Source organism: Copadichromis virginalis, linkage group LG22 (assembly GCF_057382275.1).
Source record: "Copadichromis virginalis isolate Kocher_CV1m ecotype Utaka linkage group LG22, C_Virginalis_male_GT1.1, whole genome shotgun sequence".
In the NCBI taxonomy this organism is placed as follows: Eukaryota; Metazoa; Chordata; class Actinopteri; order Cichliformes; family Cichlidae; genus Copadichromis; species Copadichromis virginalis.
The window spans coordinates 8411475-8429994 of NC_140638.1; the positions used below are offsets into that span (position 1 = coordinate 8411475).

Genomic DNA, 18520 nt, shown 5'->3' on the forward strand with positions numbered 1-18520 from the left:
GCACGCGTGGCTGCAGGTCACTGTACATTTCTACTGCTTTCATTCACATTGCTGAGGCAACACTGATCTCTTAAGCAGGACATCTGGTTTCAAAATACTGTTACTGAGGCAATTTTGAAACTTTATATCTACTCACTCTTCCTTTATCATCTTTTGGTTTGTTTTATTGAGACAATCCGTAGACACCGTAACACAATAGCACAGGAATGCAGGCTTAACTTTTAGCCTCTGTCCTTTCTTTGTGTGGATTTGTTTTCCAAGAAACACAAGCCAACAAGCCTAAACTCATACGGTTACTCCAATAAGATCCCACAGTACTGGCGTGACTGGGAAAGCCCCTTCTTCTCCCGTTTAATTTTAGCAACACAATATATATATATATATTTTTTTTTTTTTAACAAAAAGTTAGGATTTCAACGGCCAAAAATTGTTCTCATTATTTGCAGACCAAGAAAACAAATTCAGATTCTGCACTTGGATATGTACAGCATTGTAGGACAGGGACAAGACATGATGTATATAACCTGTGCTTTTTGGTTTTCTGTTTGTAGCATAGTTTCTATTAAGCAATCACATCTTAACAGGCATTGTTTGGATGCAGGTAAAAAGTCTAAGCGCAGAGTCAAAAAGACATTTGCCAAAGTGCATCAGATAACTAATACTTGGTGAAAATGTAGTTTAGATTTATCTCCTTTTTTGAACAATAACAAGAAGTCAGAAATCAAAATCTTTGCCTTGATAGCCACAATAAAAGGCCTGAAAATTTCCCAGTTGCATTAAGAATATAGGTTAGCTTGCTAAACCTAAGCTTCTAGTCTTCTAGTCTAGTCTGCTGACTTTTAACAACGAAGCCAACCTGAACTGAACCGACGTTACATTTGTGATTTCCAGAAATCTAATGACTTCTTATTCAATATTTCTATTTTACACATCTAAATTAACACATCTAAATCCTACCTGCAGGAAGCCAACACCTAGCAGTGGAAAATCAAATGCACAGTCTAGAGGTGTGGCTTTGATCTCATAGCTGATCCGTGAAGCAGATGATGCATGTTTGCTGACGGAGATCAACTCGAAGGACCGACCAGAATCCTCAAAAGGAGCGGGCCTCCTCTTGTTAGGAACAGCTGTGCAATAAAAAATGAGGAAAATTAAGTTTATCAATATTTAATTAGGGAGAAAACAAGTGTTTAAGACTCCCTGTACAGGCATCAAAGTTATACATTTAAAGGTATTCTGCAAAACGGTAGGATAGAAATATGTAACAACATAAAGCAGAATATTAAGATATTTGAATACTGTCTGTACAATTAAACAATAAGTACTATCCAACTCTGTACCATTTTCATCAATTGCAGTGGCCATCTTTCCAATATGAACGACATCTATGTAGAAATCTTCACCAGAAGTATCCTTGTACAGGTAGAACTCCAGCAGACTGTATCTGCTCCCAATGTATTGTGTCTGCAGAGATCTTTGCAGATTCATGCATTTGTAACTCCATCTGTGAAGAAAATATCTTATTTACACGCTGCACCGATATGTAATTAGTATCTTTGCACATTTTGGATAAATCAAAAGCACTTTTAGGACTTAGCACTGACTTGGAGCCCTTGTTGAAGATAGTGTTGATCTTTGTTGTGAGTGTTAGCGTTTTGCCTTTGCTGTCCTGGTAAGTGAACCTCATTCCAACTTCATCTTTCAACATTCCCTTGTATGCAAAGCAAAGCTGGAAGAAAATTAAATGAATATTTGTGAAAAAGGTAGCTGCACAATGCCATTAACAATAAATACATAAATGATTGATTTTACCATTGGGTGCTTGTCCAATGAAACTGGTCCATATGTATCTCCAGACTCTGTTGTGTAGCTGTCCTTGAAAAGGATCTCGGCGTTCTTCAGCGACCACCGGCCACAGAATCCAGAGTGATCTACAGGCGTCCCTTCGTTTGCAATATTGAACTGATGAATGGAAAAAAGCAGAAAACTGAGAATCCACAATCAAATTCTCTAAAAATTTAAGAAATCATTTCTCACAGTTTTCTGTTTCAGACTTACAGACATTTCTTTTCTGTTTTAGTATTTTTATTTGTCCCCACAAACCTGCGAATTGTCATTTTCAAAGTCTTTGAAGTATTTCACATCAGTGCCTTCAAAACTCAAGATCTCCCCCGGACACTCTGCTTTCATCAGGTCTTCCAGAGCCGACTGAACCTGTTCACACAAGCTGGGCATTAGTTACCTCAAGACATCACACCTTTAACAAAACTGTAAAAATTCAGTTTTTGCAGGATCTTTGATAGTTATTTTCAGCAACAATCTTCATCCTAATCAGTCTGTGAATAATATGACAAGAAAAAAAAAAAAAGCTAAACTTGAGACGGTCACTGGACTCTTTTTTTTTTTTTTTACAATACAGACCTCAAATTTGGATGCATTGAAGGGGATGGGCTTTGTAGGGATTCCTCCCCAGAGCAGAGTGAAGGTTTTCATGTTGCCCCTCCCCTTGGTAACCTCAGCAACAGTGATGTTGGTGTCCGAACCAAAAACCTCAAAGTGAAGAGGTTCAAAGTCACCTACAAGCCAAGAGAGCAAAACGCACAAATTTAACACCCAACAGAAAGTCAGTTGCAAAGCTCAACACAAGCTTACTCTTTTTAATTATTTTATGCATCCGCCTCACTTTGGTTCTTCATACCTCTGTCAGAATTGAAAGTGACTATAAAGTGAGACCCTTCGCTGCTTTGTTGTTTGGTGACCATGACTGTGTCGGGTTTGATGGACCACAGGCCGTTCAAGGCTGTTTCTACCTCAGCTGCTGAAGCACTCACTGCGATCGGTGCTAAACGAGGCAAAGATGAAGAAACAACGTGTATTTTGGGGTTCCATCAAATTGGACCAAGATATGCAAGTTTTTTTGTGGCTACCAAATCCAAGTTTACTCAGTGTTTTTCACATTACCAGTCATGGCACGTCCATAGCCGAGGCTGAAGAAGGCGCTACTACAGAGTGCGTCAGAACAGCTGCTGCTCACAGTCACGTTCTGGACTTCCTTGACTCCAGCCACATTGGCGGGCCACATGTCAAAGGTAACCACCTGGTTAACAGTGAAAATGTGCAGAAATGAGGCACAAAGCTATGAAAAACATCATTCCATCCATTTTCTTCAGCTTATCCAATTCAAGATCAGAGGTGTTCCCATGCACTTTGCAACTTTTGCAAAACAGGAGCAAACCTAGCCTAGCTCTGTCCAACAGAGGGGGATATAGTAACACTATTTAATGCTCAAACCTGTAGCATGTTACTGTATCTCATCTTTCTATTTTTTTTATTTCTAAGCTAACTAACCAAACATGCTCCTGTTTATGAAAGAGTATATTTACCCAAACGTCCGAATACATCTTTTGGAGGACTTGCAGATATTTTTGGATGAGTTGTACATTCACAGCATTTCTGCCATTAGAGGTCTTCCAGGCAAATAAAATACCAAAACATATAGTTTGAAGACATTTTGAAGCATTCTGAGTGGTCTTCATCACACCCATGAAAATATATTGGACTCAGCAGAACTTTATTATATTTAGCTGTGTGAATATATTGGTCATTTGATTTATTTCTAATAAAATAGCTGGAAGTAGCTTAGACTAGGCTTCCATTAGACAACTATTGATATAGCTAGAACAACAAATAATGAGCAACCTTCACTGTCACCTGTAACTTTAAAGCATTACAAACAGTGTTGCAACGTCATACCTACAGTACATTACTATATACACTAGTCTGATATCAGGCTTAGGTAAGGGCGTATGACACCTCTGAAAGGTGTAGCTACCACGTGCTGTACCTGCTCCTCATCAAACATGTCGTAATCAGCACCAATGTCCTGGACTTCATTGACAGCATCATCCGTCTGGTCTTCTGTGTAGGAACTCTCCCCTTGGAACAATCCCAAGTTTATGGTAGCTGCACCGCCATATTCCTGTTGAAGAATTTCCATGTAATACCTAAAACAAAACATTTATAGTTATTTTAGGTATGCCTATAAAATCTTTGGCATACTTTGGATGAATGATTTGGGGTAAATAAAGCTGCAGGCTGCCAGGCTTACGGTTTGTCTTTCTCCAAGGCCAGTACTTGTGACTTTTGTGACGCCAGTTGTGTGTAGTCAATGACATAATATGGCTGATATGCAACTTTAACCTGAAGTAAAGGATTTAGGAAATTATTATCACTTAAGAACAGTAAACTGTACTGTGATTTGAAAAAAATAAATCTTGTCACACCTTATTTTCAGGGCGGCTCGAGTTGCTGAGATAGAGATCACATCGATCATCACAGTTCAAGTATATCGTGTAGTTGCCGGTGGCAGGAGGGACAAAGAAGCCTGTAAATCGTGTGGTGAAGTAATCCATTTCTCTGGGGAAGACGTAGGGCATGGAGTCGATCCACTGAGACCAGTAGCCAGTTGTGTTCTTGTTGTAGCTCCAAATATTGCTGAGAGAAGAGGGCCGCGAGTTGTTCCACACCTCCATTTTCAAGCCTCTTCCGCCTTCACATAAAAAGTAAAAATGAGGTATGCAAAAACAGTTAGTCGCTTAATCAAGGAAAGAAAATGAAATGCCAAAGAGATGGCATATTAGCATAATAATCTATGATAAAAGCAATCAATAGACTAATATCAGCAACAATGTTAATGTATTTCAGGGCCACACTGCTTTTGTCCCTGAGCTAAATACTAAAATCAGTCAAGATGAACAACAGTAAGATAAAAGGCTTACAAGTGTGAGAAAAGCTACAAACGAAGTAAATAATGAAAAACATGAACTCATTTCAAATACTGAAAAGTCAACAGAGTGTTACAAAATAAAATCCCAGTGGCGACAGATGAAAACCAGACTGGCCTGAATCAGACAAACACGGAAAACGCAAAGCAAATAAAAACAGAAAAGGCAAGCATGCAGCGAGCCGGTACGGCTGCCTTTTGACCCCGTTTTAACACAAAGGACAGGTGAGTTATTTTTTATCATCAGATCTCACCAATCTCTGGTGAAAGGATTTTTTTTTTTTGGACAACAGTATCTCCTCATAGCCCAGATCTGATTAATCTGTCAAGAGCATTTTTTTGAAATACATATTTGGTAAATGCAGAAGCTGGTAATCCATTTAAATAAGTTTTGTGCATCTTGAAGCAAATTTTACAGCAAAGGAACAATAAATAACAAGTCGTTAAAGATTAAGATGGTATATGGGTCATAACAGATCACCCGAATTCCTAACCGACCCCCTCAGACTCAACATGGACTTTGTACAAATAACTTTAATACAATATTTAACCTTCATTCTATGAATATTTAAGTGAAGTACACAGCTGTGGATCAGGATCTGGTCTTCACTGATAGAACTTGGAGACCTTTCATATGCTACAATGTGTTTGTGTCAGCCACCTCTTCGATACGGTGATGTCACCACCAGAGCTTTCAGTTTTGGGACTTTCAAGTTGTATTTATTATTAAATATTTTTATGTTTGGTTATTAGTTGTCTTACTGTGTAGATTTTCATCTTGATGTTATTCCTTGGCCTCAGTTTTGAGTGTTTACTTCCAGCTTCTGTTATTTTAATTTATTCCCTCAGTGTTTCATCCTCCTGTGTCTCTTCTGCTACAGAAAGTTATTTTATGTTTCTGTATTTCCCCATTTAGTTATGGCTTTCACTATTTGTTTACTAGTTACTTGTCATTTATGTCTTATATTTGGTTTCCTCTTGTTTAATCACCTGAATTACTTGGATATGTGTGTTTTCACAGCTCTGTCTTCTTTCCCGAATTAGCCCTTTGTGCAAACATAGCATGGATTTGTTATTCTTCTCTCACTTTTTGTAGTTTCTATTGCTTCCTATCCACCAGTAAAGGGTGTGCTTTATATTTAAGCCTGCCTGTACAGTCAGTTTTTAGGTCTGTTTGTGTATGCTGAAATATGACAAAGATAAAACATCCAGGGAACCAATGTGTATTTAAAGAAAAGTTAAAGGTGATTATGTTCCTGATAGAAACAGTGGTAGAAATTGAAAAACATTAAAAGGCATGTGTGTGTTTTTTTCCATTCACGTCATCGTGACTGAGAACTTTTCTGTGATGCACGATTAAAGTGATTGTTTGTGCTGGAATGATTATCTCATTCCAGCACACAGCACATCAAAGTCATAGTCTTGATAAAAGGTGACAAGAACAAGATGAAATCTCTAAGACAGCAGATTTGTTGACAAATAGATACTTTAAATTCTTCCACTCTTCAAGTTGTCCACAGATTCCCATGTGTTACTTAGATAATTACACGGTATGACAGCGGCAGGATGGATCAAAACAAGTGCCGGTTAAAAGACAAACACATCAGAGGAGACGGCACGTTCTCACCCGGGTAGACTGCTGCGTTCTTGTTCATCTGGTGTTCTGCAGTCTTGCATGTGATTCTGTCATCGTCCACACTCTGGACTTCACAAGGCAGGCCTGTGGAAAAATATCAAACGTCAGCGGCTAAAGGTACATTTTAGCTCACATCAACTTTACACACACATGCAGAAAAAAACAGCAGAGCTGAATAAAGCATGTTTTCATGTGGGGGGTTTATTTACCTAACATGTAGAATTTTGAAACATTTTACAACCACTCGACGGTGGTAGAAAGCACAATTAATACAAAGTATTGTATGTAAGTACATCAATGAGTATCAAGGTACTTCAATGACATTTAAGTCCATGTAACCGCCACCTATAATCCAGCTTTAACTTTAAAAGTCTACCTTTAAAACAAAAACAAAAACACAATAATATAATCTATTATAAAATTCACGTGTGTTGTAGGTTTTCTTTACTTATTTTTCAGCTGGTTTAATATATTTTTTATTTCTTCCCGTTAGTCATTTTGTAACTTATTTAAAAATAAATATAAATCTAATTTATTACGATGTATGAATATATTTTTCTGCAAATATGTTTTTTTTCCATCACCACTTAGATTTTATTTCTTTGTTTCTTTCTACCATCATACATTTGTACAATTTTCTAACTGGTAATGTTTTGTAGCTGACAATTCAATGGCTATTTCTGCATTTAACATCTTTAAAATCATCTATAACTTCAAATATGCAAATATATAAATACTTAGAGAATAAATTACTGTTTGGTTTCATATTTTCTAACTGTAAAGCTCATAAAAAAAATAATTCGTCTCCACATTACACTCTCCAGTCTGTTACTGATCATTTGTGTGTCACATCACAGCTGACATACATTTCCAATGCATTGCAAACACCTGAATTTAGTGATCTGTATCGTTATCTTTGTGGAGAGGAATGCCTTTAAATGGTGATTCCATATCTGTTGTCTACATATTGGGTCTTACAGTTCAGTTACAGTCTCACATCTATTATTATTGCATATGTACCATAACTGAAAGTCAGCAGCATACTACATGACTCACAAAGCCCTTGGAAAAGCAGCATTTTTGTCATGGTGTGCTGTGCTTCTGTGCTTTGGAAAGTTATTTCCTCTGCTGTCTGACAAGTCAGTGGTTTTGTTTTCAACGCATGCTGACATGCTGCTGTGTTGACAAGGATAATCACCTTTGCGTGCCTTGTAGTTTGAACAACACATAGAAATTTGTTTAGTGGAAACGCGTGTATCATTCATCCATTCATACTGAACACTTTGTGCTGAAAACAAGTTGACACGGCTGTTGCTGGTTAGTGTTTTTATGCGTTTCTGTTCCGATGGTGACGATTACCTCCAACGAGAACGCGTGCTGGTTGATCAGTTTCGTCAAAAAAACGACCCTGAACGGTCAACAGAGTTCCACCCATGATGCTACCCTCTGAAGGAAAGACCCCTGTCACCTCTAAGAAAAAGACAAAAACAAGGAATAAATACTAAATGTAAGAACTGAATCATCGTGAACAACAAATATCTGCTCTCCTAAGTACCTGCAAAGGTCTGAAACATGGACAGCTTGCCCAAAGCTGAAACCCTGTAGAGCTTCTTCACTGCCTGACTCCTACAGATTATAAAGAAAAAAGAATGGCTTCTTCTCAGCACAATTTTCAGTTTATCATCTGCAACAGCTAAAAATGTTCAGAAGCCACAAATTTTACATTAAACAATTGAAGTGTTTTACCTCCCAAAGTCTGCATCAAGAATGTAACTCAGGTTTTGATGACCTGTTGGATACACAATATATTACTAAAGGGTTGTTTGGAAAACTTGAAAGTGACATATATTAAGAAGAGCTGTAATTTCAGTGTGAAGAAAGCCAGCCTACCAACAAACGTCCCCGTCATTTTGCAGCTCATGTATCCCATTTGTGAAGATTGAGAAACCAGTTGGAGGTTATACCTTAAGATATATTGTGCAAAAAATGAAATAACTTTTCTTTTCTTTTATAGTGCTCTGAATATATTCAATGTAGAAAGCACGCAGGTGAACAACTTACCGTTCATCTGAGTTGGGTTTAAGCAGATCACAAGGCATTCCTCCCATGTAGGATCTGCAATAAAAAGAAGATTACAGAGGTGTACAAATAAAGTTTAAGAAAACTGATGGATGAGGCTGGATCTGTTACAGAATATTAACAGATTATCTTCAAATCGTGACCTTTTTTCATTTTATAAAATTGCTTTTTGCTGCTTTGGTAAGATTAATTGGTTTACAGAAATACAATTTCAGTTATTTTAACATTTTCTACCTCAGAAATCTGGCGTTGATTCCATTTGAGCTCAAGTCTGTGTTGCTTCCATATACATCGGTAAAGATACGTCCATACACGGTCACCAATGTGCCTGCCATGTCATTAGAGTGGGTTTAACAAAAGTTCAAAGTGAACTCAGTAAAATAACTGAATGCAGCACACACGTTACCTGGAGGACCACTGACTGGACTCAGAGATCCAATAGTAGGCGTGCGATACCAAACAGTCTGAAAAGAGTTAAAGTAAAGGTGATAAAAAAACCAATGACCACAACAAATCCAAAACACAGATAAATGAAAGTATGTGTTGCACACAGACTTACTGTAAAGATGCAGAGCGAACTATAACGGCACATGCTGTTGTCTGGAATGGGAACACCATCCACGCTGACATGGATTTCATAATAATCATATGGCATGGGTCTGTGAGAGACAAAGAAATGATTTTAGATGGCAATGACATGCAGGAAGTAGCTTTAAAAAAGAGCCATCATTATAATATTCAGTATATTGAACATCAACAGCCAGACTCCTAACTAAACAAATACTCAGTGTTAAGACTCATATTACAGAGTACTTCTGCAGGGGGTTTGTACAAGTTGTGTTGTGTTATTTTTAAATGTAATATAAAAAATGAAAAACTGGAATAAAATTCCACTTTCTAGCTTTATGCAATAATATGCAAATATAGATTCTATACAATTACACATACATACATTATGCATACAGTACAAAGTTTTGGTAAAAATGAGCCAATATGCAAGGACTAATCAATTAACCAGTATTAAACAACAGCTATTATAGCTAAGTTATCTAGAAAGTTAATTAATCTTTTATTCACAAGGACGACTAGGGGCGCTCAGAGGGGAACTTATTTTAGGCAAAGTGTTTTATTTCCTGTCTCCCTTCCCTCACCCCCAACCACTTGCAGCAGATGACTGCGCCTCCCCTGAGCCTGGCTTTGCCGTAGGTTTCTTCCTGTTAAAATGGAGTTTTTTATCCTGCTGTTGCCAAGTATTTGCTCATAGCTTTTCGTCCGATTGTTGGGTTTTTTTCTGTATTATTGTAGGGTCTTTAAGTGACAATATAAAGTGCCTGTGAAATAATTAAGTAACTTGTGAAATAAGTAAATACAGACGTGCTGCTAAAGTATGCCTGGACTGTACCTGGTGTAGCACATAATCTGGTTGCGGTGTGTGGAGTCTCTCTCCACATCACAGGGGACTGACAGGGTGTTTGACACCAGAGTCACACGGTTTCCAAACATGTCGTCTACTGGATTCAGCTGGAACTGCCGCTCCTGTGCAAAACCTGGAAGGGAAAAAAGGGGGCAACAAAATCTCAGAAGGTAATTGTTTTTGAGGCTTAGAGTCACATCTTTCAGCATCATCCCACCAGGCCAGCAGGCACAAGGACTCTCAGGACAGTTACAACTGCATTAACAAATCTTCTTCAGCTGCATCTTTTAGCTACAGAATAGCTTAAAATTGACTTATATCTAAGAATCCATCATAACTTGCTTTACAAAGTAAAATAATGCCCACACTACTTTTTAAATTTACTTCTAAACCTCATTACGGATCTCCTACCATCTCCTTGAATGGTGAGTCGTGTGGCTCCATTGACGCTTCCTATGCGTGGGGACACGGAGGTTATGCGCTGAGCATCTGCAAAATTGAATTAAAACCGCATGAGAAATCTTTTTTCCTCGAGTGTGAACAGCGAGCTAAAACAACTGAGTTTAGAATAGAAGTTGACTTAACTTACCGCAGCAACACCAAAGAGCGAAGAGGAGAGCTGCGGCCTTCCACTTGACCTCCATCCTGAAGAGCTCCCAGGTTACTTTGCTGCCTCACCTGCGCCCCTCTCTCGACCGATTGTGAATCACGTGACACAAAAGCACTATTTATAACAAAAATATAATTGAAATTTATTGACAGCCATAGAATAAATATATGTGGTAAAATGTACAATTATTAAAACAAATATTATTTTAAAAAATTTTATTTTCCATTTTCCAGTGTGACATTTAAGTGAACAAAACTCACCTGCTGTGAGAAAATTTTGTTTACCTGTTGATTGGGAAACTGTCAGTTCAGGGACGCGCACTACCTTTTTATAACGTGCTCAGGGTCCCGCCCCTCACCTGAAACTGGGAGGAGACTGGAAGAAGTTTTTGCTGCATTTATCAGATTTTCAAGATGTCTGCATTTAAAAACAAAAGCGAAAGTGAGTCAAAAACCGTGATAAATAATGGCTCCATGAACACGGGACGTAATTAGCGATGAACATGTGGAGGAAGAAGTGGAGCTATAAAAAGCTAAAGTATGCAAAGTTATACACGTTTTGCATTTGTTCAGTCCTTCAGTAAATATGGTCTTTGTGTAGCCTTTGACTTTTTCACACCGTTTCATGACCGTTGGATTAAATTTGCATTAAAGTGCAATCATTCTCCACTTGCACAATGTGCTCTTGAAGTGGTCTTCATGTTATTCTGTTATTGTCATGTTATTCCACGTTTCATCTATAAAACATATCGTACAGTAGTGCTTCGCATTTCAGTCTTTGAGTGTTTGCAAAACTGTCTGTGATCATAACAATGATAAATAAAACTCCTTATGATGCTTGCAACCTTATATTAATTGTAGATTTCCTATTCAACTAATTTGTGCCTTGAACCATAAAAAGAAAACAGATCTAAAACTGGCAAACAGTAAATAATAATAATAATAATAATAATAATAATAATAATAATAATAATGTCAAACATAGTTCACTGACAGATTACAGACCAGTCTCTTGGTGGCCCGTTTTCCTTTAGACTATGTCTATTTAAAAAATCCAAACAATGCATAGAAAGATTGCTTAAATTCACCAAAGTGGGTGTAATATTCATAAATATGAAATAATTCGAAGGGTGTCCTCATGACTTTACAGATGGAATCACGAATGCCAAACCGCTGTTTACCTTCAGAAGCCTGACATCATAGAAATATTTCAGCATGATAATCATCCAAAGCACATTGTCAAAAATCACACGAGTGTTTCAAGAACAAAAAGAAAAAAGTTGTTTTAACTATTTCACCTGACTTGAATCCAACAAAACACCTTCAAGGTATTTAAAAGAAATGTAAAGTAACAAACCCCTTCCAGGAAAGAGATTGTTATCAAAATGTCTTTGAGCAATGACATGACGTTGTTCTTCAACACAGGTACTCTCCATGTACTTATAATAAGCAAACCCCCACCTCACCCACTCTGATCACCTTTCTGTTACACTTGAGCCTGCTTACAAACCATTCTGGAAGTGCAGCAGACCAGTGAGAAAACAGACCAGGATCTGGCAGCCTCAGGACAGCCTCGGCACTAAAGACTGCTTTAGGAACACCGAATGGGGGGTGTTCAAGACAGCAGCCTCGCAGGGAGACCAGATAAACATAGAGCACGCAGAGGCAGTAAACAGCTACATTGCTAAGAGGATGTCACTGTAGTTAAGGCCTTCACTGCACGTGGCAACCAGAGACCCTGGTGGAGCATGAGACTGCTCTCCCTGTGGCCAGGTCTGCGAGAGACACCTCTGCGAGACAGGAAACACCAGATGAACATGGCAGGGAGTACAGGCACTGATGAATTGCAAGGGGTCAATAAAGATGATGCTTCTCTTCCGGACAAGTTTAATAACTTCTTTGCATGCTTCCAGGCATCAAACCGAACATACAGAGGGAAAGTGGGTTCTCCTCCATTATCTGCAGGGCCAGCTGTTATCATAAGTGCAGCAGATACCAGAGGACCCTAGCCAGGGTCAACCCACGGAAAGCTGCAGGTCCAGATAACATCCCAGGACATGTGCTCAGGGACTGCACTGGTGAGCTGGCACATGTCCTAAATGATATTTTTAACATCTCCCTCAGTCACGCCAACTGTGATGAAGTGTTTTGAACAGCTTATCAAACCACACATCACAGCCACCCTTCCTGCATCAATTGACCTGCTCCAGTTTGCTTATCATCCTAACCACTCCACAGAGGATGCATTAACCACCACCTTGCACTCAGACATCCCCATCTGGACCTATGCCATACTCCAATATATTGATTTTAGCTCAGTGTTTAACACCACCATTCCACAGAGACTACTAGAGAAACTCCACTTACTGGGGCTGAACACCACACATGTCTTGGGAGAAACATCTCCAAACCCACCATGCTGAGCGCTGGATCTCCTCAAGGATGTGTTCTCAGGCCACTGTTGTTCAGGTTGTTAACACATGACTGTGTATCCAGATATGAGGGGAACCTAGTTATTAAGTATGAAGATGATATCACAGTGGTGGGACTGATTTGCAGAAATGATGAATCAATGTACAGGAAAGAAGTTGAACGTCTTGTGGGCTGGTGTAGAGTGAATAATCTGGAAGATACGGATCCAGCACGCTCCTCTCAGTATCAGCGACTGCCCAGTGGAGAGAGTAGAAGACATCAGGTTCTTAGGTGTTCAGATCTCGAAGCACCTGAGCTGGGACAAGAGCATCTCAGTGATCAGAAAATGGGCCCAGCAGGGACTGGGTGAAACAAGCCTCTGTCCCCTCCAGCATCCTCAGGACTTTTTGACAGAGGCATGTTCTGACATACGGTACATGTATATCAGCGTGGTATTCCAGCTGCAGTATGTCAGACAAAACAGCACTGCAGAGGATAGTTAGAGCAGCTCAGAAGGCCCTTGGAGTTTCCCTCCCCTCTGTCCAAGAGCTTTTCGAGAGCCACAGCAGGAGCAGTGCACTGAAAATGGTGAATGACTCCTCACACTCCCTCAATTCTTTGAACTGTTGCCATCAGGCAAACGGTTATAGCTGTTGGAGGAAGCCTCCAACAGCTTCCTCCCACAAGCTGTTAGAATGCTGAACTGTTGATTTGGTTATGTACAGTACTATACCCAGCAGTCTTTAGAATTAGTTTTAATTAGTTATCTTTCTTACTCAGTTCTTTATTTATATAGTTATCTTTTTTTTTCTTTTAAAGAGACTATTTTACAGTGATGCATCTGGGATGCATGTGTGTCTGATTGTGCAGAGTGGGGTGTTTCCATGATGTTTGTGTGTGTGTGCGTGTGTTCTAATATTTTTAAGACCCTGAACAAACACCCTTTCATTTTGCCTGCACTACGGCGGTATGAACAGCAAATTGAGAATTTAACATTTAACAAGCTAAATGAGGCCTGTAGAGTCTGAGCTGTAGCTCATATATCAAAGTTTCTCTAAGCATTACTCCTTGGGGAAAATTTGCTGGGATGACCTCTCATAGTAACGCTATGACGTATTTTCCACTTGTGACTGACTAATCTTTCTCAGCGTAGAATGATGAGCTTCAAAATGTTTAGAAATATCCTTTACAAACTTCCAAGACTGTTGGAACAAGTGCTTCTTCGAGATCATTGCTGATGTCCTTCCACCATGGCACTGCATTAACACACACCTGAAAGCTCCAGAGCAGGGAACTGCCAAAACTTCTACTTTTATAGAGGTGCTCACACTTGCTGATGATCAGCTATTCAAGTGCATTTGATTAGCAGCTGCTTAGCCTCTTAATTCCTATGGAGGCAGTAATGATGTACTTTTTTTCACACTCTTTTTGTATTTTGTGTAGCAAGTTATGTTTTGTTATTTATCTGAGATAATATTTATCTAATTTCAAGACGTGTTTAAGACCAGATCATTTTTTATTAACTCCTGATCCGTAAAACCTACTGCCAATCAACATTATTATTTCTGGGGTGTATTTTCCCAACAACTGTAAATAAATAACATTTCAAAGTTTATGATGCAATTATAAGTTTTTGTTTTTTCGACATGGGCAACAGACTGGGGACCGGTCGAGGGTGTCCACTGCCTTTTGCACTAAGACTTAATTTGTCTGCACTTTTGGGTTTTGATCAACCAGACAGGTAGCAATTACAACAAGAATGACCAAAATAGGCATGACTTTATTTTTCTTCTCCAAAACTGCAGCATAAACTAAAAATCAATATGAAAACACACAATAAAAAATAAAATTAGCACTAAAATGAACACAATAAACAACAGTTTGGATTTCACTCGTGGATCAACTGTGAGTAAAAACAAACAAACAAACAAACAAAAAAAAAAAAGGGAAGTGTGTCATTCACAAGGTTGCATGTTGAGCTAAAAAAGCTCTGATTCTCTGGAGGAGTTCTTTCTTCACACTGTCTGGTACAAGTGCTGCAGAGGAAAGAGATGAAGAGAGGTAAGTCAGAACACAAAATAGAAACTTACATACTCACACAACACGATACTTTTATTGTCAGAAGTTGTCATCCTGTCAGCTGTTTCTAATATTTTTTCTATGTATGTTATAGTGTTGGCCTGGTAGATAAAATATGACTTTTAAGAGGCACCAGCTCCCTCTAAAACTTCCTACGAAGCTCAGAAACATTTCCAGAAATCACCATGCCATGCACGAATAATGGTTAATATCCAATATGCCCAAATAATGGAAAATGATCCAGAAACACTGCCATCTTCTCTAGGCTAAAGCTCATTTAAAATGACTGAGGCATCTTCAAATGGGCAGTCAATGTCCAAAGACAAACTCTGAAAGACCTTCAGAAAGTCTGAAGAACTACTACTGAAGACCAGTTCAAAACAGTTTAGAGAAAATACAGCGTCTGGCTCCTTGGAAGAAAAATATAAAGGAGTGAGGGGTGGTTCAAGACTGTATATCAGGGAAACCTGAAATTGTAAGAGCTGTAATCAATAAGTAGTGCTGACCTACAACATTAGCAGTTTGTTAGTTAGCATGCACAAAGATGTATTAAAGATTATGTGCAGTGCTAAATAAATAAATTGACATGTACATCTAAACCAACGATGCAAATGAGTATGCTCATCACTTCTAACAGTCTTCCTCCCCCTGCTGTTGCGTTTGAACATCTGTACTGTACCTCTGCCTTTTGGTGTGACCTCTGTGACCAGGTCCTCCACTGTGACATGCTCCAGGCCCTTTTCTCTGATCACATCTGGCTCAAACGGGAGGTAATGACTTTAGTGACTTTTGTTTTTATAGCACCACGACAGCATCACCGGACACAAACATAAGAACAAGTCAAATACCTTTGCAGTGTGCTTTCAGCTGATCCTTCCACCCACACTCCACCAGCTTCGCTCTGAGCAACTCTTTCAACCTGCGGCCACACATTTAATTCACATTATGTGGCTTAATCTGTGCAATTCAAAACCACGCCAAACCATCCAGCATCAAATCACTGCAGCGAAAGACTCGCTTACCGCTCCCGTTCCCCCATCTCTATCAGCTTCTGATTTATTGCAGCCCTCATCTGGGAATCTTTGCTCATGATCCGCCTGAAATTAAACACACACACCGACACAGTCAGCTCGGAAGAAAGAGAGTAATAAAAACATATATTATAATGTCTAATTTAGCCCCCTATCAGGTAGCCGCTACCGTTATCGAGAAGGATCAGCTGGGGAACATAAGGTCCCTTTACGCAACTGAACCGTCTAAAAACGTTCAACGCTTAAAAGTTCCGGCTTTGGAGCGGTTAATCTTTCAACGTCAACCTGAATAACCAATGATAGTCTCATTAGTGTTCAAAATACCTGTTTAATAACAACAAATATAATACAATACATTTAAACTGAAAACACTACATTAAAACAGTTACTTAAGCATTTCAAGAGAAATTAGCTCAGGACTCAACTTCCCCTGCGCCCTGGGAGGTTTTGTCCGCCGTAAAATAGCTCCGTGTGAGAAAACAATGACGAAAACACAGGAAATGTGTATCACGCTGGCTACACCTCACCCTCCTCCTCTTGCTGCATACAGGCTGTCATCAACTTGTCAATAAGCCAGTCTCATTGAAAAAGACATGACTGCGTCTAACTACTCATTAAAGGTCAACAGAGACCTGCTGGACCCAAACTTTGAGAGTTACAGGTTATCCTTGGACGCCATACCGACGTACAACATAGAGCTGGATGCTGGTGAGAAAAACTTAATGCAGTGCAGTTAGCAAGTGTGCTAGCCTAGCCCTGATAAAGGTCCAGTATAACTTCTGTCCAGTATAACATTAAATAGGAATAGCAATGTAAGTTATTTGACATTATCTCAGACATTTTATTAGCTGCCACTACGTGACGACGTCAGCTGTTGATGCTACATAATATTTTGGCAGCTGTATCTGTAGCTCAGTGGCTCAGAATGAGATCTTAAGGCCCACCACTGTAACCTAATGAGCTTTCACATGATCACTAAGAAAAATCTGAACAATAGCATTGTTTAAACCACTGAAAATTAACAGATTAACGCTGAAGTGACTAATTACTACAGTTTGAACTGCATACACATACATAACTCATTTATATTGCCAGGACAAGTCAAGTGCACCAATTTTAAATAACTTAAAAACAATCATAGGGAGCTTGCACCTACTTTACGTTATAAGGTTAGTTTTGTAATACGTGTTTTAACTTCAAGATCTTAACTTAAGTTTGAACAATACTAAATTGGTGGGGCTGCTGATCCAGAAATGTACTTTAGTGATTAAAACGATATTTTGCATAATCATATACCAAAGCTTGCTAATTCCTTTTAATCGAAACAGGCCAGCTGAGCTCACCTGAGTTGCATCCAGGTGTTTTCTACTACGTCTCTTATCCAGATTATAAAACAGCTAGTGTGGGCCAAAAATCAAGAATCTATGAAGTGTGTGCCTAACAGGAGAATTCATTATAACATTGGTTTGGATACAGTCTTACTTATATAAAAAGGTGCTTACACTTTGCACAGACATCCACTCACAGTAGATGCAGGTATGCATATTACAAGGTGATTAATGTGCTTTAAAAAAAAACAACAATACTTTATTTAGTGGGAATAATTCAGACAAATAGTAGCTGTAAAAATAGTTAATTGCAGTTTTTTTGTCACCAATAGTTCATCTTAGAGTAAAATGTTGAAATATTAAGATATGTTAAGACATATGTAACACTTTCCACAAAGCAACTGTAGGAAAGGCAGAAGGTTAAACTGCTTTTTAAGTAAAAACATAAATAACAGAAATTTGATTACTGCCATATTTAATCTTTTCTTTTTCATATCTGCCGCAGCCGTGGAGGAGGTCAAGCTGAAGGATACTCAGTACACCCTGGAACACATGCGTGCCTTTGGCATGTATAATTACCTGCATTTAGACCCCTGGTATGAGGACAGTGTTTACTTTGTGGACTGCAAAGGACGGGTCCTTAATCTCACCGTTACGCTGGTGAGTTTGCAAATCCTCTTGTTTTTTGGCCTATTTATGATTGTTGCCCCTCCATTGACGTCTAAGGTGTATTCACAACTGCACTATTTTTACGTGATGCTGCTCATTGTTCCACACATGAACATGGTAAGTGTGCTCAGTTTGCTTGGAGTTTTTCCTACGCAAAAAGAAACCAAACAAACAAAAACACAAGTATGTAATGTCATCGTGGCTCAAGAGTTGGGAGTTCGCCTTGTAATCGGAAGGTTGCCGGTTTGAGCCCCGGCTTGGACAGTCTCGGTCGTTGTGTCCTTGGGCAAGACACTTCACCCGTTGCCTACTGGTGGTGGTCAGAGGGCCCGGTGGCGCCAGTGTCCGGCAGCCTCGCCTCTGTCAGTGCGCCCCAGGGTGGCTGTGGCTACAATGTAGCTTGCCATCACCAGTGTGTGTGAATGGGTGGATGACTGGATGTGTAAAAGGTCTAGTAAAGTGCTATACAAATACAGGCAC

The 18520-nt window shown here is 39.1% G+C and overlaps 3 protein-coding genes across 5 annotated transcripts in view; 1 reads left to right on the forward strand and 2 right to left on the reverse strand.

Moving 5' to 3' along the window:
- pkhd1l1.1 (PKHD1 like 1, tandem duplicate 1) overlaps window positions 1-11445 on the reverse strand; it is a 46345-nt gene extending 34900 nt beyond the window's left edge. Inside the window, exons 1-24 of the mRNA XM_085446886.1 lie at window positions 10783-11445; window positions 10502-10636; window positions 10324-10401; window positions 9901-10045; window positions 9058-9157; window positions 8905-8962; window positions 8733-8826; window positions 8481-8534; window positions 8310-8383; window positions 8166-8208; window positions 7975-8045; window positions 7779-7889; window positions 6411-6503; window positions 4284-4549; window positions 4109-4200; window positions 3845-4004; window positions 2962-3097; window positions 2699-2842; window positions 2422-2576; window positions 2104-2214; window positions 1813-1962; window positions 1605-1729; window positions 1341-1504; window positions 958-1127 (exon numbers count right to left, since the gene is read on the reverse strand). Coding sequence (XP_085303012.1) covers window positions 958-1127; window positions 1341-1504; window positions 1605-1729; window positions 1813-1962; window positions 2104-2214; window positions 2422-2576; window positions 2699-2842; window positions 2962-3097; window positions 3845-4004; window positions 4109-4200; window positions 4284-4549; window positions 6411-6503; window positions 7779-7889; window positions 7975-8045; window positions 8166-8208; window positions 8310-8383; window positions 8481-8534; window positions 8733-8826; window positions 8905-8962; window positions 9058-9157; window positions 9901-10045; window positions 10324-10401; window positions 10502-10556 — 2649 coding nt within the window. The 5' untranslated portion in view covers window positions 10557-10636; window positions 10783-11445. The remainder of the gene's footprint in view (window positions 1-957; window positions 1128-1340; window positions 1505-1604; window positions 1730-1812; window positions 1963-2103; window positions 2215-2421; window positions 2577-2698; window positions 2843-2961; window positions 3098-3844; window positions 4005-4108; window positions 4201-4283; window positions 4550-6410; window positions 6504-7778; window positions 7890-7974; window positions 8046-8165; window positions 8209-8309; window positions 8384-8480; window positions 8535-8732; window positions 8827-8904; window positions 8963-9057; window positions 9158-9900; window positions 10046-10323; window positions 10402-10501; window positions 10637-10782) is intronic.
- Window positions 11446-14693: 3248 nt separating this feature from the next.
- LOC146682657 (transcription and mRNA export factor ENY2-2) lies at window positions 14694-16636 on the reverse strand. Of its 2 annotated transcripts, none has more exons than XM_085445983.1 (5): window positions 16571-16636; window positions 16035-16109; window positions 15861-15931; window positions 15692-15766; window positions 14694-14969 (listed from the first exon to the last, which is right to left on the reverse strand). In XM_085445983.1, exons 2-5 carry the CDS (start codon window positions 16100-16102, stop codon window positions 14893-14895), a joined length of 291 nt encoding a protein of 96 aa, XP_085302109.1. In that variant the 5' UTR covers window positions 16103-16109; window positions 16571-16636; the 3' UTR covers window positions 14694-14892. The 2 variants fall into 2 exon arrangements, with proteins under 2 accessions (XP_085302109.1, XP_085302108.1); XM_085445982.1 differs by lacking the exon at window positions 16571-16636 and adding an exon at window positions 16213-16326.
- nudcd1 (NudC domain containing 1) overlaps window positions 16637-18520 on the forward strand; it is a 56545-nt gene continuing 54661 nt past the window's right edge. For both annotated transcript variants that reach the window (XM_085445979.1, XM_085445981.1), the window contains exons 1-2: window positions 16637-16751; window positions 17877-18031. In XM_085445979.1, coding sequence (XP_085302105.1) covers window positions 16637-16751; window positions 17877-18031 — 270 coding nt within the window. The remainder of the gene's footprint in view (window positions 16752-17876; window positions 18032-18520) is intronic.

What these genes read in the sequence shown, in the direction of transcription:
- LOC146682657 (XM_085445983.1), bottom strand. Translation starts at nt 16,102, where the DNA reads ATGAGCAAAGATTCCCAGATGAGGGCTGCAATAAATCAGAAGCTGATA. An exon ending in GAGATGGGGGAACGGGAGCG is followed by an intron (nt 15,932 to 16,034) that starts GTAAGCGAGTCT and finishes GTGTGGCCGCAG; the next exon opens with GTTGAAAGAGTTGCTCAGAG. An exon ending in GCTGAAAGCACACTGCAAAG is followed by an intron (nt 15,767 to 15,860) that starts GTATTTGACTTG and finishes CGTTTGAGCCAG; the next exon opens with ATGTGATCAGAGAAAAGGGC.